Source organism: Podarcis tiliguerta, assembly GCF_965153285.1.
Source record: "Podarcis tiliguerta genome assembly, chromosome: 2".
Lineage (NCBI taxonomy): Eukaryota > Metazoa > Chordata > Lepidosauria > Squamata > Lacertidae > Podarcis > Podarcis tiliguerta.
The window spans coordinates 9,733,763-9,758,692 of NC_139535.1; the positions used below are offsets into that span (position 1 = coordinate 9,733,763).

A 24,930-nucleotide genomic window follows, 5' to 3' on the forward strand; every position below is an offset into this window, starting at 1 on the left:
AGTCGTACCTTTGTTCTCAAACAGAATGCATTCTGGGAGTCCGTTCAACTCCTGGAACCATTCAAAAACCAAAGCATGGCTTCTGATTGGCTGCAGGAGTGTTCTGCAGCTAATCAGAAGCCGTGCCGGACGTTCAGCTTCTGAAAATCATTCAAAAAACGGAACACTCCCTAGTTTTGATCATTCGGGAGCTGAGGCACAACTGTATTATTATTATTTAATCCTGATTGGCTAGCTCTCCACTCAGCCAATTGCAAGCGGGCAAGGGGGCGGCCCACCAGGGCCTAGCAGTCCTCATTTTCACCACGTGCATTTTCCTGAAGCAGTCCTAGTTTGTTTCCGCTGCCAGCTGACAATTGCTAAGGCTCCCATTTTGCACAGTAGAGCTTGCGATCCCAGATCAGGTGAGTGCGGTGGTGAAACAGTCTGAAACAGATCAGCCGCGTTGCATCAACTGGACTTCTCGACATGGAATGAAGGCTATGCGCCTTCAAGTAATCTCCACTCGACTGGTGGATCAAATCCTTCTGTAACGTGGTGAACCAGTTCCATCTTCCGCAAAGGTGTGCCTCCACCTCAGAATCTAGCACAAAAGATTCTTGCACTTCTGCTCTGGAACAGCTAGTCACCATCTCTGCCCTGAAGCTCTGCATCTCTGGCCTTGCTTCATGTTGCAAATGCTGCAAACTGTCCGGGCTTTTGGAATCTCGTCCAAATTTCTCACAGTACAAACTTTCCGCTGCTTCGACCACAGCAGCGCCACCTGCTGGTTGCGGTGATGGTTGGGATGACGTCACAGTCAGTTCCCCTTGTCCTCCTTCCATTCTGGAGAGTCCTCCCCCCGAACAGGAAACAATGCAACTTCCCTCCAATACGCCTCCAAACACGACTGGAGGAAAAACGCCCGCCCGGGAGGGTTGCCACCTTCCCAGGCACTCTGAGGCCATTCTCCAATGGTCACTCTGGCTGGAATTCTCCCTCAGTCCAGAGAGACTGTTAATAAGCGACTCCTCCCTTGTGAGAGAAGCACACTCACTTTCTCCTGGCACCGCATCACAGAAGAAAGAGAACAGTCCGTAGTCGACTGCTACTTTATTAAGACTGTACAAATCATGTATGCTCGCCTGAGCAGTAGAAGAAGAAGAAGAAGAAGAAGAAGAGTTTGGATTTGATATCCCACTTTATCACTACCCGAAGGAGTCTCAAAGCGGCTAACAATCTCCTTTCCCTTCCTCCCCCACAACAAACACTCTGTGAGGTGAGTGGGGCTGGGAGACTTCAGAGAAGTGTGACTGGCCCAAGGTCACCCAGCAGCTGCATGTGGAGGAGCGGAGACGCGAACCCGGTTCCCCAGATTACGAGACTACCGCTCTTAACCACTACACCACACTGCACCACAGTACAGCATAAGAGTCTACGACTCGACTCTGCTTCTATCCAGAAGCGGAAGACCAACTCCCAGTAACTCCACCCGGTTACACAGAGAACACTGAGAACTGGCTGAGACTTCCTGTCTCACACTCAGGGACATCACATGATGTCAACAATGTAGCTGCTTACTCGCAGCTGGTGGGAACTGAAATCCCAACACTTTTGGCCTCAGGAAACAATGCCTCCCAGATCATGTGGGCATCTGAGACCGCAAAGTCCAGCCAGCATCTTTGATAGTCCGTCGCCATCTTGGAATGTCCGAGTGTGTTGCAGATGAAATTCCTGCCGAGCACACACGCTGGCTGTTGGCATCAGACACAGCATCAAACTGCTTTTGCAGCTTCGGGAACAAAACCACTCCTCCCCCACATTCCCAAACACACACAGGGAACGCATCAGAAGATTCTTTCTTCTCAAAGTTCATGCCTGCTACTTCAACGCAGCACCAGGGAAATTTCCCGCTCCCCCATAGCTGATGCTTCACATCCAGCTATCGTTTTGGCAAAGCTTGCCGCTGCGCAAATCTGCATCATAAGCATCGGGGTATTTCCTCCCTTCGTAGCACATAAATCAGGGCTACATTCACGGCAAAGACCTGCCGCATCAGGTATGTAACTCAGGGACTTGGGATTCTACCCCGCCAAAAGATCCATTTCGCAGCTTAGTCCAAGCTGAAACAACCTTTACTGTCCTTATCAGACGGCTATAAATCAAGCCTTCTTCGTGCGGGAGCTACTTTGGCAGCTGCACAAAACATTCCAGCTTGCCTACATTACTTTAGTTTTCAGGCACAGGCTTTTTTACTTACTGTCTGTCTCTGAAGAGGCTTGCTTCATGCTGCCGGTTTCATGCTCCCCGTTCTTCCTCTGCTGGCATTGGGTCTGTGGCCCCGATCCCTGGGCCCATAACCATTGTCAGGAGTTCAGCCTACACTTGAGTAGGACCCTGGCAGAGACACATGCCCTACTGCCATGTTCCCTCCCTCCTGGTCTTTCATAGAATCATAGAATCATAGAGTTGGAAGAGACCACAAGGGCCATCGAGTCCAACCCCCTGCCAAGCAGGAAACACCATCAGAGCACTCCTGACATATGGTTGTCAAGCCTCTGCTTAAAGACCTCCAAAGAAGGAGACTCCACCACACTCCTTGGCAGCAAATTCCACTGTCGAACAGCTCTTACTGTCAGGAAGTTCTTCCTAATGTTTAGGTGGAATCTTCTTTCTTGTAGTTTGGATCCATTGCTCCGTGTCCGCTTCTCTGGAGCAGCAGAAAACAACCTTTCTCCCTCCTCTATATGACATCCTTTTATATATTTGAACATGGCTATCATGGCTATCATATTTCGGGAGCTTCAAAAGCTTTCTTCACCCCGAACATCACAGCGAACGATGCCAACCGACACCGGCACACTTAGGGATCCGCAGAGTTTGCGCATCTTGCTTGACAGACTTCAGCAACTCAGCATTTGGCTAATCTACTTTATTTACATATAAACACACACGGAGCACTGCAACATGGCTCCCTCTCTCTCTAGCATCAGACAGCAAACAGAAAAAGAACAAAGGACAATAGTCTCACTTCCCGGAACACAGTAACACAAACATCCTGTTTCCATCACTTCCCACTCTGTGGAGTCAAAACATACACCATCATGTGAAAGACAATAATCCTATGACTGCAAGCATGGAACAGGAATTCTAACACCCCACCCGCCAAGAAAACCACTGGTTTCATTGGCTAGAGGCAGAGCTGTAGTCTTAATTTGAGGCTGGGGGCTTTTTTACTTGGTGACTTCTGAGATACAGACTCTACTCCCAGGAAAGTTTTTCTGGCACTTGTGTTGTTACTGTTTTTTAAGGCGCCAGATTAAGACGCTTTTATTTTCTCAGGCATTTTAAAACAAACTTACTTTGTAGATCTAGTGGGAAAGGAACCAACATTTTCTAACACTGCAGCTGTCTTGTTCATTCTACTGTCTGGTAAAAAACCAAACGAAGTATATGTGGCAATACACTTCCCTTTGCTAATTGGTGTTTTCTGTTAGTATTGTGGGAGTTTGGAAGAGAAGTTTTTTCATGCTTTCGGTGCTTTCGTGTTTTGTGTGCAACTGATGGCCCATCGCCAACTAATAGATATGCACTTCTTGAGACCGGGTCTGAGGCCTGCGGGAGATCTGAGAAAAGTTTGCTTTCCTGTTTCAGGAGCCTGAGGATGTGAAGAATGTGCTACCTCTCCAGAATCCTCTGCACTTAGCAGTAATGCAGGAGAACGGCAGTAACGCCAGGGTTTCTGGTGAGTCTCTACTCCAGGGGTCCTCAAAGCTTTTTAACTTGAGCCCGTTCACTGTCCCTTATACACTGTTGGGGGCCGGACTATAGTTTGGAAAAAATATGAATGAATTCCTATGCATACCACAATTTTTTTTGTAGTCCAAAAAAACCCCCAGGAAAAACAATACAATTTTTAAAATGAAGAATGATTTTAATCAACATCTCTTGCCCACCTCTCCGCCCTTCTGCTCGGGCCAGCCAGGCACTTCCGCACCGGCGGTCGGGGCACGAGAAAGAGGCGAAACACCACCAGGAACCCGAAGTTTAAGGTGTTTTCTCGCAGGAAAGATAACTGGGGGGCAGCGGCATGTGTGTTAGGAATAAGGTGTTGGAACCAAGGGATGGAAAGCCAACCGGACAGGCCCCAGCTGGAGCGTCTCCCTTCTCAGCCTTGCTGCTGCAGAGATCAATCAGTCATCCTCAGACATGTGCCTGCAACTCATGCTGCTGTGTCTGAGCACACGTTACTCAGCAGAGTAAACGCACAACAGATCTGGCTCGAGGCATGGATACAAGGCTACGTTTATCGTACATAAATCAGGACATGGTTCTGGTTCAGGTTCACCAATTGGGGGCGGGGCGCAGAGGGACTGCTCTTCTTGGAACAATCCTGCTGTCCTGCGTGAAAGAGTGAAAGGACCAGCCCTGCCTCCTCTCCGAGGGGGGGGGGTGTCCTGACCGTCCATCCCACGGTCCTGGCTGCCTCCCAAAAATGGTGCTGGAGGCACTCAGCACCAGGCTCCATACTACCCAGGCATGCCCCCCCCCGGTGGAGATGGCCCTGTGTGTCCCCACTCCTTCCTCCGAGTGGGTAAGAAACCCCCTCCAGCCGCCGGCCTCTCTTCTCCATCCCCACCCCGCCTGCTTCTCCCTCTCCCTCCCTCCCTCTGTGACGCCTGCCTGCCTTTACCCGGTTCCCGACCCTGCTACCCGGGTCCAAGTGGCCCTTCTGCTTCTAAGGCGGCGGTGGCAGCAGCAGCAGCATCGCCACTGCCCTGGAGTCAGCCAGGAGAGAAGAAACAGCTTCAGCAGCAGCAGCGGAGGAGGACGGAGCAGAGGGGTGAGAATGCCGCTCTCTCCCTCAGCCCGCCCTTCCTTCTTCCTCCCCTCTTCATGCTCAGCCACTCTGTCGCCTGCAGCCCATGTCCTCCCTTCTCTTTCCCATGCCCGCCTGCTGGCCTGCCTTTCTTGCCCCCCCCAACGGAACTTGCAAGGCCTCCCCTCAGGCAGACATTTTTGGGCTTTGGGGGCCTCAGCTCTGCCATGATCAAGGTTCCTGCTCTGTATCTCTCTGCGCGTGGTGGCAATGGCAACAGCAACCTCAGCAGCAGCGCTGCGAAGAGAGCAGTGGCAATTAACCCTTCTCTGCCTGACGAGTACTGCTGCCACCGCCGCCTTATTAAGGCCAGCAGCCCTCACTTTGTCTCTGTGAGGTGTAAAGACCTGGAGCAGGGAGAAAGCGGGCACTTCTCCAGCGGTCGGCCTCGTCTCCCTGCCAGGTCGCACCCGCCTCTTCTCCCCTCAGCGAGCAAGGAAGCCGTAACCAGGAAGCCCAGGTTGGCAGGCGGCCCTGGCACTACTTCCTACCACAGGCGCGCTTAAGGACCTGGTCTCAAGCCGGCTTCCTTGGGAGTAAGCACCACTCTGAGCAAAACGGCAGGCCAAGTTTAGGAACCTCGCAGGCCGGATCCGACCCTTGGGCCATAGTTTGAGGACCCCTGCTCTACTTTTTTGGTGCATGGGGTGATCTGCAGAGTGGGTTAAGGCTCTGGTTAAGGGTTATAGGCCTTCAGGCCTTCATGAATTAACTAGGGCTCTATCCTCAGCACTGAAATTTGCACTCCACCCCAGCCCAGAGAGATGAAAGTGGCAGACTTCCGGGTTGGCGCCTCTGGCAATGGCGGATTTCCTCTGATCGGGAGGAATCCGCTCCTTGAAAATTAGGGTCTGACCGTCACGGCGAGGCCGAGACCCATTAGAAACCATGGGCGGAAGAAGCCCATGGACTTGGGATTCGGCCGGTACCTTTTGCGCCTCCCCTACTCGCGGGGAAACCCGGTTTCGGGGATCCGGAGCGACGTGGGGTGAGCGGCGCGGTACATCGAATCAACCGCTTCTTTCAAGGAGTGAAGCCGCATTGCTGTTGCCAGAAAGCGTCAACTTTTCCTGTGGACATTTGGACTCTAAATAACCACTTGTAAGTAAAATAGAAAATTGGATTTTTTAAACATCGTAATTTGGCATTGAAACGGGAAGGTCTAAACAGGAAGTCCGCCTTCCGATTTGTAAACAGATCAAAGCAAAGACGTCGCAAGCTAAAGCCTGGGAAAAGTATTTTGTAAAACATTAAACTTTCATCATTTAAAACATCGAACCCCCCTTGGAAGCAGGAGAAGAGGGGGGAACTTTTTGTGGATTGTTTAAACCTGCAGGAGAGTGAGCGAGACGAGATACTTTACCACTGTTTCGAGCCTGGGATCGGGCTGTCAATAAGATCGACGATTTGAGAAAATTATTTACTGGGAATGGAATACATCCTGATGGACAGTTGAATAAGAGATATATATCTTTTTCATTGTTTTCTCTGTACTTAAAAAGGAGAAAAGTAACTGAAAGTTGAATGGTAACTTTGTTATTGGACTTGGATTTATAAGGACAGATACAAATAGAAATTGTTTCCTATAGAGGGAGCCTTTGAAACTGTTGTAACTGCGAAGAGGAATCAAGGAATTTTCCACTAAGAACTAAGGACTGTGTGAAATAAGTGACCTTAGATAAGACCTTGGATAAGAATGGCAAAACAAGAAGTTCTAGTGAATGCATTTTACAAAATAAGTGCTCTGTTGGAACAACTACATGAGAAGACGGACTTGACATTAAAGAAAATTGACAATTTGGGACAAAATATAACTGATTTGGAACAAAAAGTGAAGATTTTTACAGGAATTACTCGGGATGCGACTCAGGAACCCACTTTGAAATGGCAAGATCTGGAGAAGATGATGGAACAAACTGCTTCTATATCTCAAGAAAGGTCTTGGCCCCACAGAAACAATTTGATGGACATAAGCTGAAGTCAGAGGTGATGGAGCTTGAGAGTCAGATTTGGAGAGACGGTGCCCCGCTTGGATCGAAGAAGGGAAGAAGGGCAGATTTCCCTATGGAGGGAGGCACTGAGGGAGAGATCGGAGATGCGGAGCCCTTTAGCCTCAAAGGGTCTTTGGAGTATGTCCTGGAACATCTTTTGGACTACAGCTTCGAATATGGAGTATGAGCAAACTTGCTGAGACGGAATCAAGGAGCTGCTAAGATGGAAACCCTTTGGGACCTAATCTTTGGCATCAAAAGAAATCTGCAGACAGGACGGGGAGAAGAGTTAAGAGCCTCGGGTAGAAGAGCACCAGGCTGATGGACTATATGGAACTGATAGAAAAGACTGACAAAATCCGAGACCAGGGAGAAGAGATGGTGGAAGAAGATTGGAAAAAGTTCCAGCAGCCATGTGGCTAATAGCTTTTCTATCCTAGTTTCTAACACTTCCCAGGACCATCCGCAGTACAGTCATACCTCGAGATAAATGTGCTTCAGGTTGAGCGTTTTCAGGTTACGCTTCGCGGTGACCCGGAAGTAACGAAGCGCATTACTTCTGGGTTTCGCCGCATGCACAGACGCTCAAAATGACGTCACGTGCATGCGCGGAAGTGGCAAAATGCGACATGCTCTGTCGCGTGTTACATTCTTCTCAGGTTGTGACCGGGGCTTCGGAACGGATCCCGTTTGCATCCAGAGGTACCACTATATAGTTGTACCTTGGAAGTTGAAAGGAATCCATTCCGAAAGTCCATTCAAGTTACAAAACGTTCGGAAAGCAAAGTGCGGCTTCCGAAAATAGTTTGGAAACCGGAACACTCACTTCTGGTTTTCAATCATTTGGGAGTCGAAATGTATGATTTCCAAGGCGTTCGGCAACCAAGGTCCGACTGTATTTTTTAAAATTTAATTTTTATTAAGTTTCCAAATTTTAACAAATTGATCCAAATTATTAAATTTTATACAATTTAAATTTTATACAATTAAATTTTATACAATACAAACTCCTGCTGGCCTTAATCCCAGCGGGGGTTGCTCTCTTTTCCACTCCTGGTGCGGACCAGAAGAATGAGTGTGTGTGTGTGTGTGTATCAATTTATTTGTTTGAGAGGGGAGGTGTAAAAAAGCACTGTAAAAACCCTTTACAGAGCATAAATAATTGACTCCCCTCTCTTCCCTCAATATCAGCTAACATCATAATGCCTGCACATGGTTCTTTCATTTGCAGGAGAGGTCAAGAAGAGAAAAGGCCATTTAAGAACCAAACAAACATTGGCTTGTCCCCCCCCCTTCCTTTCCAGCTGCTGTAGGGTTTTTCACACTTGTTAAAAATCATTCAATCATTTGGATACGTTCTTGGCTCAAATCCAGTCCTTTCGGCAGCTGATTAGTTGCAGCCCTTTATCATATGCTGTTTCAGGAACACCCCATAATTAATGCCAATATTCCAAATTCTTGATGAACCCTGCACAAATCATGTTGCCGACAGGGGCTCATCCACGGTGGAGACACAAATTCCCAGGTTGCGCCTGCTCTGCCTTTCAGTTTGGCAGACGTGGGCATAAGCAGCACAGCGGGATGCAGTGAACTCCCCAGAGCCCCCTGAGGGTGGAGCATTGCCAAGAGTTTTACCTCATAAGTCCTGGCTTTCCCCTGCTTGAACCTTTCCTTTGCCCCAGAGGGCAGAGTAGAGCTAGCACCATGAATCATGGGTGTGGTCGGAAACCCTACATTTTCTTCTAATAAAGCACGAGACTGATCACACTGGCGTTTTTGGCATCCTTTGGTATCAAACGTGCATCAAACCATTTCCACAGGCCCTCCTTTTGAGCCTGTGGATCAGGACAATGCACAAAATCCCTTTTATCTCCATATTGAGTAAACCACAAACTCATCACTGCTGTGTCACAGGAAAACCCAGAGGTTCAGTTTGGGCGTGGTCTTGTTATCCGCTTCTTGAATTCTCAAGTTCTGAAACCAGAAGTCAGCGAATGCCATGCAGATGAGTTAGAAAAAACCCAAGCGCTCCTGATTCCATATGCTTATTTTCTTTATGTGTTCTCTCTCTCTCTCTCTCTCTCTCTCTCTCCCTCTCCTTATCTAAGAGGGCCTGTTTCCCACACCTGAGATGAACCCTCTACCTCAACATCAGGAATCCATTTTCCCCCAGCAAATGGACTACGGAGACACTATTCTGGGAAGTCTCTTGAGTAAGTGAGAGAGAACTATAGAATGGGAAGAGAAGTCAGTGCAACAGGGCTAATGGGCATTGTAGTCCCATGATAGGTTTCCCACTTCCTGAGGAATCATTCAGTTCTGCCTTAACTGTGCTTGACTGTTCCCAGCAAAGCAACCAAGGCAGCAGGATTTAACCCTCCCTTATGCATCACCTCAGAGGAGTGAATCAAGCAGTACTTACAAGACTGCATGTTCCCCACGTCTGTTCTAAAAGGCTATAGGGCGGCAGGCTAGGAACACCTCCCTAGATTCTGGAAGGTCAACACGTGTCTGAGTAGACATTACCCTGTTGGATGTGCCAGTGTTGTGGGAATTCTGGGGGAAAACTTTCAGTTGGAAAATTTCCCGCTCCACTAAACCAACGCACATCTGATTTAGCAAGTTTATTTGACTATTTAAGGGGGGGGGGGAGCTGTGTTAATTGACATGTTAATTTTACATGTTGTATACACCTGAAACATTTTCCCAATAGCTAAAAATAGCTGAAATATTTGGAGGGTGCAGATTCAGATAACCTGCAGGTACAGTGGTTTAAATGTCCAAGCAGATTCAGACATAACCTGAGGACATAGATTCCCCTTTTAATTATTTTAAGGTTGGTGGGGGAGGCGAGGCACTGAAAACAACTGTTAATAGACACTATTTTTTGTGTGTGTGTTGTTTGAAGAATTCTGCTACCGTACCTAGTTTGCTACCTCGTTGATAGTCAACTGAATTGCAGGAAATTAGAACCAGATCTACGGTAATTATAGCTTAGATTTGGTTCACTTTGAATTCACTGCAGTTGCTGACATTGAAGTCTTGAGGACTTTTATGCCAACAGGCTTGCTCAGTTGCTTAAAATGTTCTTGAGGAGCCAGTCATTTTATCAATTGCTTTATGCTGCTTTAATCTGTTTAAAAGTAAAAACCATTGCACGCTACCCTGATATTTTGTGAGAGGGTGGGTGTATAAGTACTTTTATAAACAAATTTTAAAAAGCTTCATTTATATCACATTCATTCATTAATAATGTTCCCTGGTTGAAGTATGTCTGAAGGAGGCCCCCCATTCTTCCCGTTGTACAGATTGGGGTAATAATTATAATAACAATAACAATAAATTTACTATTTGTACTCCACCCATTTGGCTTGGTTTTATCAGACACTCTGGGTGCCATGAGGCCGAGGTGCCATCAGTTTGCTTGGGGCCATCCGATTAGGTTACTTCCCAGATCTAATTCAATTTCTTGTTCAAACCGAACTGAACTCCTGCACTGTCTCATACCAGAAAGTGAACCTTTGTATAGTCATACCTTGGTTTTCGAACAGAATGTTCAACTTTCGAAATGTTTGGAAACCAAGGCACGACTTCCAATTGGCTAATTGGCTTCCAGTTGCGGAGGCACCCTGGAAACAATAGCAGAAGCCGCATCAAATGTTCGGATTCCAAAGAAACATTCGAAAGCCAGATTTCGATCGTTTGGGAGCCAAAATGTACGAGTACCAAGGTGTTTGACAACCAAGGTGTGACTGTATATTTTCTCATCTTCTGTCCAGGTGATAGATTTCGGAACCAGATCAAAATGGAGAATTCTGATGATGATTTGGAGACGGAATTCAGCTTTGAGGGCTTACCAGATGAACCTGCAGAGGGTGATTCGAATACCGAGGTTTCTGACCCGAGTCCTGAGGGGAAAGAAGATGAGCAGACGGGGAAAGGCGGTAAACGGAAGAGGAAATGTGTGAGGAGGAAAGGCAGATATTACCCCAGGGAGAAAAAGCACATTTGTCCTGAGTGTGGGCACATGGCCTATTACCTTTCGGATATGGTTAGACACATAAAAACCCACTTGATGAAAGGGGCCTACAAGTGCCTACAGTGTGGGATGACCTACAAAGAGAAATCATCTCTGGAGGCTCACCAGCAAGTCCACATGGCCCAAGGTGATGCCAGTTATGGGGCAGCGACCTCAAGTGCCCCAATGCATAAAGAGCACACGTGCCCCACGTGTGGACAGGTCGAAGCTACACCAGAGTGTCTCTTTGAGCATATGATAGCCCACCTGGAGGCAAGGCCTTTCAAGTGTCCAGAATGTGAAAAAACCTTCCGGTATAAGTCGCATCTTGCTCTTCACCAGGAGATGCTACACTCGCAGCAAAAAAATGTTACGGATTATCGCAGGATGCCCAGAGGTAGGTCTGTTATTTCAATCTGAGGCTGTTTTGATGTTGCTTGATCCTGTAAGTACAGTTGTGCCTCGCAAGACGAAAAGAATCCGTTCTGCGAGTCTCTTCGTCTTGCGGTTTTTTCCGTCTTGCAAAGCAAGCCCATTAGCGGATTAGCGCTATTAGCGGGCTTAGCGGATCAGCTGATAAGCGGCTTAGCGGATCAGCTGATAAACGGCTTATGCTTGGGGAAAAGGGGGGGGAGGAAAAAAACCCCGCAGGAACTCACAAGACATTTTCGTCTTGCGAAGCAAGCCGATAGCAAATTCGTTTTGCGAAGCACCTCCAAAACGGAAAACCCTTTCGTCTAGTGGGTTTTCCGTCTTGCGAGGCATTCATCTTGCGGGGCACCACTGTATCCTGCTGTTTTTCCTTTGCATTTTCATTGCTTTACAGCAGAGCTTTCCAAACTGTTGTGACACATTTGTTGGCTACAGTGTGTAGGTATGTCATGTGAATGCGCCCTGCGCTCCTCCCAGGGCTGGAAAGGGGTTAGTTGAACCTCTAGTTTGCTAGCAAAACTAAATTACTGTGCATGCTAAAACTGTTGAGATTTGAGTACCAACCAGCTGCGTGTTAGCAGCATATTGTTTACATCATGTGATGTTTCTGAGCATGAGACAGGATGTCCTACACTGTTCCTAGGGTTGTGTTCTCAGTGTAACTTGAGACCTTTGTTGCTGCAAAGGGGGAAGCAGTGAGTTGTACAGAGGCTGCTGAGAGAGCAGACATGTTTGTACTAGCTCCGTGTACAGTGTACAGTCTTTACACACTACTTTCAGACTGTTTCTTCTGCTGAGATGCAAGGGGAAAGTGAGTGTGCATCTCTCAAAAGGGAGGTGTCGCTTATCACCGGTCTCTCTGGACTGAGGGAAGTTCAGCCAGAGGGTGACCACCGGAGAGAAGCCCCGGTGCCCGGGAAAAGGAGTCAGCCTTTCCTGGGGGGTGGGGGCGATTTCCAACAAAAACTACGTCACTGGCATGAAAAGTTTGGAAAGCGCTGTTCCACGGCAAAAGCGGGGAAGCTTTGTGACAGGGGCTGAAGTATCTCTGAGGGACGCCTGTCAGACGGAGCGTGCCAGCACCCCTTTTCTGCCACCCTTTCCCCTCTCTCTTCCTCCTCGCCCAGCAGGTTCCCAGGGTGGGGACAGATTGTGCTTTCCAGAGACACAAGCTGATTGCCTGCAAAAGGGCTTTTAAAACAGCTGTGGGGGCCTAAGCTTCTCACCCTGTGATACAGAAAGTTGGGCTACTAGCGGGGCCGACTTCCTAGTGTAGTTCATCCTTTGGCCTTGTGTGTGTGGTGCTCCCTGTGGTTATACAGTCTTCCGTGTTGTGATACCGTTTGTCTCCTCTCGCCGCCACCTCCGTTCACATTTTCCAGGGGTAAGAGGTCCCCTCTCTTTCTTTTTGCAGCCGCCCCTGGGCCGAGCACGGCTGAAAACTCTCCTCTGCTGCTGCAGCCCCTGTCTACTGCTTTGACGAGTGCTAGCTCCCCTTCCAAGCTGCTCTTGAGCCAATCCGAAGGAGAGGGAGCGCCTCTTTCTCGCTATGGGACAAAAACAGTGAAGGTGGTGCTGACCAAGTTTGCCAAGCTCTGCAATGGGAGGAAGCACACCTGCCCCGAATGTGGGTTTGTCTCTGAAACCTTAGCGGGCATCATTCAACACAGGAGAGTCCACACGGGGGAGGTGCCCTACAAATGCAACAAATGTGGGAAATGCTTCGAGTCATCGTCACACCTCGAAAATCACTGCAGCAGAAATACATGCCAGCAAAACAGCCTTACTCCGGATGCCCCTCTTGAAGAAGGCCAGGTGTCATACGAAGGTGAGCATAATAATTTGGTTGATCCCCAATAATTTGCAAAATACAGGCATCCCCCCACTTGCTGTTATGTCCCCTGGCTCCACACATGTATGTGAAATTGCATAAAGTGGGGAGGGCGCTGTTGAGAGAGGCTGGCCATCCATCCATCCATCCCACCTGCCTGCCTTCCTGCCTCCAGGGATTGGCAAGTTGAGCTTGGGGGTTCGTGGCAGGGTGGGTAGCTATGCTGCTGTGGGGCTTCTTGGTGCTCTCTCTGTTAGTCTTGGATGTTTCTGGAGACAGTTTTCTTTTTATCTAGTCTCTCCCCACCCCCTTTGCCTACTTGTGGGGCAATGAGGGAGAGCAGAGGGACTCAGATCCTGCCTAAGGAATAAAATTGGCACGTGCAAGCGAGGAAGGGGTGAGCCGAGGCATGAAGCACCCCCAAACTGGCAGCTCTGCTGGCCAGGAAGAAGAAAGTGAAGGACGGTGTGTGAGTGGGGGGAGGCAAGACACTCGGAACAGCTGTGCAAGCTGTCCCGTCCCCCCACCCCCTCTCCAGCGTTCTCCTCTTTTCGTGCTGTTTTGGTGCCTTTTCCTGGTTTAAATCCTCTGTTTATGATATGTGTCTAGGTAAGTGGAATGTGTTTAAGTGGTGTGGTGTGAGGTCAGTTTCACAATAGCAGACAGAACTGCAAGCCTTCATGGAAGCATCGTTGCATGTGCACTTTCTGTTTTTGTACACTTGCGAGCAAAATATCCGTTGTGTGGGGAGAGGTCCCATATACAGTGGTACCTTGGCTCTCAAACTTGCCGTATTTTTTGCTCTATAAGACTCACTTTTTCCCTCCTAAAAAGTAAGGGGAAGTGTGTGTGCGCCTTATGGAGCGAATGCAGGCTGCGCAGCTATCCCAGAAGCCAGAACAGCAAGAGGGATTGCTTCTTTCATTGCACAGCGATCCCTCTTGCTGTTCTGGCTTCTGAGATACAGAATATTTTTTTCTTGTTTTCCTCCTCCAAAAACTAGGTGCGTCTTGTGGTCTTATAGAGCGAAAAATACGGGTAATCTGTTCTTGAAGTCTGTTCAATTCCTAAAACGTTCGAAAACCAAGGTGAGGCTTCAGATTGACTGCAGTCAAGCAGAAGTTGTGTCGGACATTCGGCTTCCAAAAAGCGGCTGAAAACCAGAACAAGTTTTATCAAAATGCCAGTATGTTGTAACAATGTGTGCCAAGCTGGCAGGGGCTTTCCTTCCCCAGCCAATCAGGCAGTCTGCTTCTATACAAAAAGTTAAAAAAGAAACTTAATATAAACAATCTCCGCACGGCCCCCCCCATTATATCAGGGATGGGTGGAATTAACTTACAAAAGGTCCACTTAGCAGGGAAGGTTTGAAAGCAACTTTAGGACTTATAGAAAAGCACCATGCAAGTTGTGTCTCACCACAGCTGGGAGGGGCTTCCTTTTTTATCTCGTCTCACACCAAATGGTTTCCAAATCAGTCCAAATTGTTCCAAATTTAAATCTTCTGTTTAAATTTCGGCTTTTTATGTCCTGAAGAGTCTGCTGCTCAATCCACTCGGAGCCAGAAGCTTCACTTTGCGGAGATAGTGGTGGATCCCAGCACTCGCACCTCAATCCCGTCTTTTCTTCACTACTTACAGAGCAATCCGGGAGATGGGAGAGATCACCCAGAGTGCAGCCAGATCACATGCACCCAAAATAAATCCTTTTGGGTTTTTTGAGATCCACAGCGCCTTTGTGTGGCCTCATATCCTCCCGCAAAGCTCAGATCTTCCCCGGAAGGCTAGATCTGTGCTCCATGGTGATCCGCAACAAACCGGAAGTCCTTTTCCTTGTCTGTCTCTTGCCCGCCACCTGGGTTTTTGCTGAAAGTTGTCATGCCTTGAGCAGAGCTGATATCCCAATGTTGTTCCAACAATTTCTCCCTCAGTCAGTCCCGTACAGTGGTACCTTGGTTCTCAAACAGCTTAGTTGTTGAATAAATCTGCTACTGAACGCCGAAAACCCAGGAGTAGCTGTTCCAGTTTTTGAATGTTTTTCAGAAGCCAAACATCTGACGTGGCTTCCACACTTGAGTGCAGGAAGCTCCCTGCACCTTGGTTTTCAAATGGTTTTGGGAGTCAAACAGACTTCTGGAATAGATTAAGTTCAAGAACCAAGGTAACCACTGCACTCTGTTTTTACCATTTTAACATTACTGGGCTACAAAATTCACTCTATCTGTGTAGCTGGATTTTAGGTGGTTTTTCCCCAGCCCCGGGAAGAGAGTGATCTGGCATTTTGCCAGTGTACTTGGCAAGCTTCCAGATTCTGTTCATCCCCCCCTTTACACCAAAAATAAACTAGCCTTCCAGGTTACATACTCATGGTGTGATAAATTGCATAGTCCAATTAAGTCAAATTCCACATGCCTTCTAAATACCATTCTCGCAAAGTGGTATTCAACGCAATCCAATTAGATTACTCCCATGCTTAGTCCTGTGCTTCTTTGTTTGCATCTTTAACAATACAGTGGTGCCTCGCAAGACGAAATTAATTCGTTCTGCGAGTTTTTTCGTTCTACGAGTTTTTTCGTCTTGCGAAGCACCACTGTGTATTGACGGTTTCCCGTAGGAATGCATTGGCAGTTTAAAAAAAAAGGCGCATGACGTTTCGTCTTGCGAAGCAAGCCCATAGGGAAATCCGTCTTGCGAAGCAACTCAGAAAACGAAAAACTCTTTCGTCTTGCGAGTTTTTCGTCTTCCGAGTCATTCGTCTTGCGAGGTACCACTGTAGCTACATAAGTCACTCAATCTCCATCAATATCCTTTTCCACGATCTTTCCTCCCAACATAAGAAAAGTGGTCTATTATCCTGCCGGTGCATTTGGCAAGCTTCTAGGCTCTGTTCATTCCTCTATTTCACAGATAATAATTACCCTCGATCATCCTTGGTTTTTCTTTTGTCGACAATCTCCCGCTGTCGTGGGAGCTGTCTCCATTAAAGCACTGGAACCAGAAGCCGCGTGACCTTGATCTCTGGTTGTGCAGGAAAGCTGAGGGCATTCCCTTTCTGCCTGCTCCCTAGGTAGCCTTTTGAAGTGCTAAACAAACTGCAAAGATGCTTGTTCACACATTTAAATAGATGCTTCTCTCACAGGCAGGGTTGAGAGGGGGCAGGAAACACATTGTAGTTTGTAAATAAGAGAAATCTTGCTGTAGAAGCTGTTTCTTCTGATCACACAGAAGATACTCACTTTGGAGAAACGGAACTGCTGTGTGGAAAACACCATTTAAAGCCGAGCTTTCCAAACTGTCACAATGTTGGCTGCAGTGTGTAGATGTGTTGCACAAATGCTCCCTGAGCTCCTCCCAAGGCTGGAAAGGGGTTCGTTTAGCCTCCAGTTTGCTAGTAAAACTGAATTAGTGTGTCGCAAAATGATGTATGTCTAAAAAGTATGTCATCAACATGAAACGTTTTGACAGCTCTTCTTTAAACTGATGCATATTCTATTAAATGGAATCTTTTTGAAATACAGTGGTACCTCGGTTTTCGAATGTAAAACCATTTGAGTTCTGAAACATTCAAAAACTGAAAACTCAGTATGGAAAACTCAATACGGAAGCTGCGTGGCATGTTCAACTTCTGAGGCCCGTATGAAAACCGAAATGTTCGTCAACAGATACGTTGGAAAACCGAGGTATCACTGTAGAAGAAAGGATATAATTGTATGATATTTTATGTGCAAAGGGATGCCAGTATGACCTATCAACGTTTTATAATTCGAACTACAATTGGGTGGGAGGGGGAACTTTTATATCTCTACAGCATACTTTCCTTTATATACACCTATACCATGTAGGGGCACATTTCTCTAACGCCTTAATCAGACCGATATGCCCTGTCTTGTATTTATTTGCCTTCCCTGCAGGTGTTGAGGACCCTCTGCCCACAATTAAAACGGAGGAAGAAGAGTTTGAGATATCCCCAGAAGGTCTTACATTGAGTCACGAACCTGCTTTGAGTGAGCACCCGGGAGAGGGCAGTTTGTCCGCGTTAGCTGCCATGGCAAGTTCAGCTAACTTTCAGAAAAAGCAACACACTTGCCCACAATGTGGATACAAGGCTAGGAGTTTAACAGACCTTGTTTCCCATATGAGGAAACATACTGGAGAAAAGCCCTACATGTGCCCTCGGTGTGGAAAAACCTTTGCATGGAAAGCGAGCCTTAGGAAACACACGGCATATCTTTCCTGCTCAGCAAAGAAGCTTGTTGCTGACACCTCTGTTTCCAATACCCCTTTGGTTCCCCAGATTCCTGTGGCGGAATGTGACGTAACGCTTAGCGGTGAGTGCTCGTCTATGGTGAGTCATTAGAAATTAGAGAATTGTGCAGATTCTTTTCCTAACAGTTGCTGGGAATACAGCTTTGAGGTTATGCTTCTTTCTTTTTCGACACCCGAGCTTTGTATAAATTTTATGAAATAAGCCAAATCAGATAAATAAGAGAACAAGCCTCTGCCCCAAGGAGCAGAATACTTTCCTATTCTAAGTAAGCTCATTTCTTTGCCACTTACTAGTTTGCTTAGCGCTGATCTTGCCTCTGCCACAAACTCGCTAAGCAAGATACTGTGTGTGTCCTTGTCCTTTCTCTGCTTCCCATCAGCAACATGGGAATATTGATCACCTCCCCTTGTAGGGTGTCGTGAGGCCTGCACCAGGATCATGTTCTTGAGGTTCCCGAACTTATTTGACCTACCGCCCCCTTTTCAGGAAAATAATAATAATAGGCACACCCCCCCCCCCCCGTTACATCAGTAAGCATCATTAAACAACAGATGAAATAGGTATGAACGGTTTTTCAAAACTGGACGAGGAGGTGAACTAGGCCCCGTGATTAAAAAATCCATGGGGTGGACTGGAGTGAAGCCTGTCAGCTCAGTCCAATCCGCCCCATGGGCAGAGTTGGCACTGCAGCCCACCTGCCATTGGACAAATAAGCAACCAAGCTGTGATCCACTTTCTGGGCCTTCTTTATGTTTCCACTGCCACCTTGTTTTTATCCAACAGCCCCAATTGTACCCAAGCCTACTCCCTCCCCCCACCCTGGATGATTCCAGAGTCCCCCAGGGTGCGGTAATGCCCACTTCGGGAAGCACTGATTTACACCCTTCTTTGCAAATGGATTTTTTAAAGCAGATTAATATTTTAGGTGCAATCAAAAGTGCTATTACGGTGAAAACTTTTGATTGATTGGTGTCTGCGTACACTCCAGCACCTAAATGGGATTAAGCTCTTTAGTTTACTTCCATGGAGCAAGGAGAAAAGGACACATACAGTCAAACCTTGGTTTTTGAACAGAATGTGTTCCGGAAGTCTGTTCTACTTCCGAAACGTTCAGAAACCAAGGCGTGGCTTCCGGTTGTGCAGGCACAACGATAGCAATATCGGAAGCCGCGTCAGATGTTCAGCCAAACAACCAGAGTATGGAACCATGTTTTAGAAGCTGGAGTTCTAAACTCTGCTTACACTGACAGTGGTCTTACGTTGCACCCCAAAGCCACAACCCTAGCTCATTCCTGGTTTGTTTTCATGCCTCACCCCAAAGGCTTGCCTGACTACAGAAGTGCGAGGCAAGAGCAGGTAGAAAACAAAAGCAGCCGTTTGCCGAAAGATGCTCCAGTTACTTTGCTTGTCCTTGGGACTGTCCTTCACAAAAACCATGGAGAGTGTAGCATGTTTGTAGCTCTTGGCTTTCAAAATAAGGGGGCCAGGGGTTATATAGCCTCTCCCCCAACCCTTGGGACAACAGCCCTATATCTCAATTATCTCTGTATCCTGACAGATGAGGAGGAGTTAATCAACATCCTGGCGAAGAAACCTCAGAAAAAAGGAGTGAAAGTGCAGGAACTCCCCAGAAAACCTTCGGGTGGCGGTTCTCTGGCTCAAGGTCAGCAAGAATCGACTCACAACCGAGAAACCAGGGCTGGCAAGAGGAGCAGGTATCTAGGCATGGAAAAGAACATCCAGTGTCCTGAATGTGGGCACAAATCCTACTATATCTCCGACCTGATGAGACACCAGAAAAGCCACGGGGGCGAGAAGCCCTACAAGTGCCCTGAATGCTGGAGAGCTTTCTCTGACCCTTCTGCCTGCAGCAAGCACTACAAGACAGTCCACCGGCCTGACAGTCGTTCTGGCGGCAGGAAGAATCCCGTCAACAGAGCACGGAGCCTTCAAAAGGAGAAGAAGCACACGTGCGGCAAATGTGGGCACGAAACCTACAAATTGTCAACCCATCTTATCCATATGAAAAGCCACGTGGGTGACGGACCTTTTCCCTGTGACAAGTGCGGGCTAAACTTCACTTACAAATCGAATCTTTCCCGGCACAAAAAGTCCCACGAGGAAGATCTCTCCACTGTCAGAAAGAGCTCTCTCTCTGTACACCAGCAAGTTTCTACAGGTGAGCGCCATATGATTTGAATCAGGAAGGGTTTGTAAAAATTAATTTAAAAAACACAAACTGCTAATTATCTCTGTTTATGTTTTAGTGGGCTTAACAGAAGAAAGTACCCTGAGAAAAGGCGTGCGACGCCATCCCGCTACTCTCCAACCCTCCTGTGGGCTTTTGCGGGAGATGGGGGAATTCCCCCACCTCCCACAAAAGCAGGCAAAAGCCGCATGCTCTTTAAAGGGGCTCCGCGGCTTCTGCTGGCTTTCCTAGGAAGTGGGGGAATTCCCCCACCTCGTAGAAAAGCCCACAGGAGCCGCGCACCCTTTGAAGAGCGCGCCCCTCTTGGGGGCTTTTCCCCGAGGAGGGAGAAGGGACTGACTGGCCATTTTAGTCCCTTGTCCCTCCTGGTCGGAAAGCCCGTAGGAGTTGCGCACGGCTCCTGTGGGCTTTTGCGGGAGGTGGGGGAATTCCGCCACCTCCCGCAAAAGCAGGGAGAAGGTCTTGGAGTAGCGCACAGGCTGCGTGCAGCCTGTCCGCTGCTTCCAGAGCTGCGGGGGGGAAATCATATTTTTTCCCTTGAATTCCCCCCCTGAAAACTAGGTGCGTCCTATGGGCCGGTGCGTCCAATAGGGCGAAAAATACGGTAACCAAATTAAGTTCTGCCACATATGGTGCCTATATGTTGTTTCATAGTAAAATGGAAATTTGATGGGAATTGATGCTTTTCTAAGGAGGACCAGCGTATAAGTAGTCCCTTTGTCAAAAGTTCTATTGCAAGGTGCCCAGAGAACCAGTGTTGCTGTGTGGCATGTTAGTTTTTGCAGATACGGCAATGTCTGTAAAAGCCTCCAGTGGTACCTTGGTTCTCGAACTTAATCCATTCCAGAAGTCCATTCGACTCTTGAAACGGTTTGAAAACCAAGGTGTGGCTTCTGATTGGCTGCAGGAGCTTCCTGCAGTCAAGTGGAAGCCGTGTTGGATGTTCGGCTTCCGAAAAACATTCGCAAATGGGAACACTTAATTCTGGGTTTGCTGTGTTCAGGAGCCAAGCCGTTCGAGAACTGCTAAGTTAAGATCGCAAAAGCGTTCCTGCTAGCGCAACAGGGCCTTTCCCCTTTGCTCCCAAAACTGGCTCAGTGGAAAATTCAACGACAGCATACCAGGGGATGAGAGGGCAAATGGTTCCATCTGCCCAATAATGTTTGCACTCACAGAACACCTGCTTCAGTGCTACGTTAAATTGTTCCCTTTTTTGGGGAGGGGGGTAAATGCTTTTTATTAAGTTACTATTACAGCACATACAAACGACATTTAGAAAACAAACTACAAAAGACTTATGTTATCCAATCTTTAGTTCTTACTCTATTCTAATTGACTCCCTTCTTTCTCACCGTGGGTCTTTTTTTAAACTTGATAAACTGTTTCTTTTTCATTTTGACATTTCTACCGTTCTCCATATGTTCTATTTGTACAGTGGTAGCTCTAGTTGCGGACACAATCCATTCCGGGGTGCCATTTGCACCCCGAAAAGTATGCAACTAGAGCGGCGCTTCTTCGCAGGTGTGGAGCGCGCAGAGCGCTTCTGTACATGCATGCAGAACAAAACCCGGAAGTATATACTTCCAGGTTTACCACGTTCGCAACCCGCAATGTGAAGCAAATGCAACAAGAGGTATGACTGTATTTTGTTTTGCAAAAATTATTTGAAGCAAGTTCAGATTTTAATTTGAGGGCACTGTTTTCTTTAAATCATCTCTGTACTTCCACCACCCTTTTTGAATTTTTTGTTTAGACTGTCCCCTAATTGCACCCATCATTTTTGCCAACTCAGTGTAATCAAATAATATTTCTTGCTACTTTTTTTTTTGTTGGTATTGTTTCACTTTTCCAGTTTTTTGCAATTAGTATTCTTGTTGCGGATCTTGCGTAAAGGAACATTATCTTATTTTCATTTGTGATGTCTGAATCTACTGTGCCCAATAGAAATGCTTCTTTTTTTACAAAAGTTTGTTTAAATATTTTTTTCAACTCCTCATATTCCGTGTCCCAGAAGCTCTTAATTTTATTACAGTTCCACCACATATGAAGGAGTGTCCACTCTGATTGATTACACCTCCAGCACATTTTGTTTTATACATTTTGGTTATTTTAGGTGTTATATACCACGTATAAAAACATCTTGAGAAAATTTTCCTTTATCAAGTTGCAAATAATGGAATATTTTTGCCTTAGGTCCATTGCCCAAATTATTCCCTCCTTTCTTTCCTCTGCACTTCATTATTATCCCACCTTTTACATTTGCTCATGGCAAAGGCTGTAACAACACTCAAGACTCCATAGTGGTATCTTCACCCCTGCAGTCGCCTTGGAGCGGCCCTGGTGTGCCCAGACCATTTGACCATTTTAGGTCTCAAATGTCCAACATTACCCTGGCAACCTACAGTGAGGGAAGAGCATCATAAAATCCTCTTCCTCGGTCTCCAATCGCTTTGAGGATAGTTGTTTACACTCTGGTGGTAAAACATCTTGCCGTTTGTACCACTTTCAGGTTGGGGCAGGCGGTTGTTGTTTTTATTTTCATTATATATTTTGTGGTTTTATATTTTGATTTTTGTCCTGTGAACTGCCCTGAGACCTCTGGGTATAGGGTGGCATAAAATTCAATAAATAAAATAGATAAGGAGAGATGGAATGCAGCGTAGGAGGGAGAGTGCCACAAAGGCAGAACACACGAAAATCACGCCAAATACATTCTAAAAGGTTAAATGCAATTAAACTGAAGCATTGAAACATTATTAAAAGAATGAAAATATACACCTGGGGTCTCTTAATTCTTACTATATCAAAAGGATGGAGGGACCGCTGTCATCAAGGCCATGCTCTTCCTTATACGTCCCCATTTGCTGAAGCTCAGTGCAGCAGGGCTATAATTGAAAAGCATTGATGCCTAGGAGAGCTCTTTCCTCCTCCTCTGCCACTGCTCCCCTTCTTCCCTTGAAATGGGCTGGTCTCATGCCTGGATTGTTTCTCCCTCTGTCCCTGCAGGCAACATGGTGACAGTGGAACTGAAACCTCTGAAAGTGCCGGTACTGAGCCACATGGATGATACCAAGCTGGCTGAGCTCCGGGGACGATGGGGCCTTTGTAAACAGGAAAGGGGAGAAAAGGCAGAAGAGCCTGTTGCCTCCGCCGAGGGTGCTTCCACTACTGAGGGTGCTTCCGCTGAGGGTGCTTCCACTGCCGAGGGTGATTCCGCTGAGGGTGCCTCCACTGAGGATGCAAAGAGTGACTCGGCCAAGGACGCTGAGGCTGAGGCTGCGGAGCTTGAGCTAGCGGAGATTAAAGCGAAAGTCCGTGCAAGGCTGGAAAGGTTTGCATATTCCAAAGGCGCGGAGACAAATCCCAGCCCGCCAGAGCCGGACACCAGCCAGACTGCCCCGGTGGAAGAGAAGCCACCACCTCCCGAAAGTTCTGCAAGCGAGAAATCCTCTGAGGGTGAGCCTGCCGCCGTAGCTGACCAACAGAGCAGCGACACAGGGGATGGGCCCCACGAGTGCGAGGATTGTGGGGAGCGCTTCATGTGGAGGGCCAAGCTGCTCTGCCACCGGGCCACGCACACGGATGCAAAACGGTACCTCTGCTCCGTGTGCGGGCAGGATTTCATGCGGAAAGATTCCTTGGAAGCCCACGAGAAGACTCACGGCTTTGAGTGCAGCAAGCGCTTTGAGGAAGCCTCATAGGGCAGGATTGGTTATCAAGGATGATGCTGAATTGTTAGCTGAGGAGAGGATATGGGAAATAGCGGCACAGCCGCAAAGGAAAGACTTAGGACCCATCTCCAGCCCAGTTCAGACAGTTATATAGACTTGCCCTGAGTTGTCCCACTGACTGTTGCAGCAAGTGTGGGGCAGTGGCCTTCCAGATGTTGAGGGACTTCCCAAACCCCTTGCCATTGACCATGTCAGCTGCATGGACTGATGGGAAATGGAGTTCAGCGATACCTGGAGGGCCACAGGTCCCCCACTTGTGAACTATCCTGTCTTAAGAAGGCTTAACTCGGAAGCAAGTTCCGCTGGGAGCTGGTCTCCTCCGTTGGTAAGTGTGTACTTAGGGTGCAACCCTGTGCATGGTTCACGTTGTACTGCACTGGGCTTATCTCTGAGGAAGTCTTGGTCACACCGTCGCAAGCATTGAAGACTGTTTTGCAGTTGTTACTCATTCAAAGTCTGAAAAGGCGGTGGCACAGGAAACGGAAGGTGTCAACAACTTTATACAGCAACCCCACCCCTTTGCGGAACAGGCGTGGTGGTGATTGAGCATTCAAAGGAGGGCCACTAACTTTTTTTACTGGCCCCTGCTCCTCTGCCTTCAACGTCTTTCGATATTCTCAGGTTACAGATCTGACCTCTTCCATGCTGCTGGGTTGTTGTTGTATTTTGGCACATGGTGGTGGCTTAACGGCCCAAGATCAAGCCAGGCTGTGTATGTTTTGACCAGTTTGCAACCTGAACTCAGACTTCTGCCCTTGTAATGTAATATACCTCCATCTCTTCCTACCGCTTTCAGAGTTTCCGAATCTTGCCTCATGACTTTTTATCATTATCTTTTAATTAATTATTTTTAAAAATTAGGCAAGAGCCCTGGCTAGTTTGGATACTATAATTCAGTAGACTTTAGACATGAAAACATAAGCGTCCTTTTAGCTTAGCATTCTGTTTTCCTGCACCAACCCACTGTTTTCAGAAAGCCCTTAAGCAGGGTGATTTCCCTGCTAGCATCTGTTATCCAGAGGTTTCCTGAGGTTCTATTTCACTTGCCTTGCTGACAGACCTAAATAAGGGTGTCTTAGAAGTATTGAGTGGTGGTTGGGAAATAAGTGATGATTGGGAAGGGGAAGTTTTTTTTATAATTTTGTTTGTCTTGGTGCTGTTGGGAAGCAAAAGTGCACTGAAGATGAGAAAGTAACAACCTTAGAAGTATAACTTACCTGAGAAAAGTAATATTTGTTCTAGAATGCAAAGTAAAAGTTGTAAAAATTTTAGAGCTGTGGCGTCATGTTGTTTGTATAAATTTGTGGCAGCTGCAGAGGAGTTTGTGGACATGAATTCTCATAATCAATAAAGAATTTTTCAATTTTAAATCCTTACAGAATCTTCCCCCCACTGTCAGTGTTGGAATATTTTGGGAGCTTACCTTTATAAAGGCTTACGGCTGCAATGCTATGATGAATTTTAAAAGTGTTAGGTTAACACACACATTCATCAAAGTGGAGTCATAAAAATGGGGGAGGGGAAACCAATGCACAAAAACTGCGAGAGAGTTAAAGCCAGGTACTTTATGGTTCTCATTGATTCATTTTCCAGA

At 47.2% G+C, this 24,930-nt stretch overlaps 1 protein-coding gene across 4 annotated transcripts in view; it reads left to right on the plus strand.

Annotated features, from left to right (window-relative positions):
• The window catches only part of LOC310670088 (uncharacterized protein), a 46,974-nt gene extending 22,268 nt beyond the window's left edge, over positions 1–24,706 (plus strand). For 3 of the 4 annotated variants that reach the window (XM_083424677.1, XM_083424680.1, XM_083424678.1), the window contains 7 exons: positions 3,634–3,724; positions 8,958–9,062; positions 10,629–11,264; positions 12,714–13,127; positions 17,041–17,457; positions 18,955–19,575; positions 22,612–24,706. In XM_083424677.1, coding sequence (XP_083280803.1) covers positions 3,634–3,724; positions 8,958–9,062; positions 10,629–11,264; positions 12,714–13,127; positions 17,041–17,457; positions 18,955–19,575; positions 22,612–23,306 — 2,979 coding nt within the window. In that variant the 3' untranslated portion in view covers positions 23,307–24,706. The remainder of the gene's footprint in view (positions 1–3,633; positions 3,725–8,957; positions 9,063–10,628; positions 11,265–12,713; positions 13,128–17,040; positions 17,458–18,954; positions 19,576–22,611) is intronic. The other variant, XM_083424679.1, reaches the window with a different exon arrangement.
• Positions 24,707–24,930: the final 224 nt, after the last annotated feature.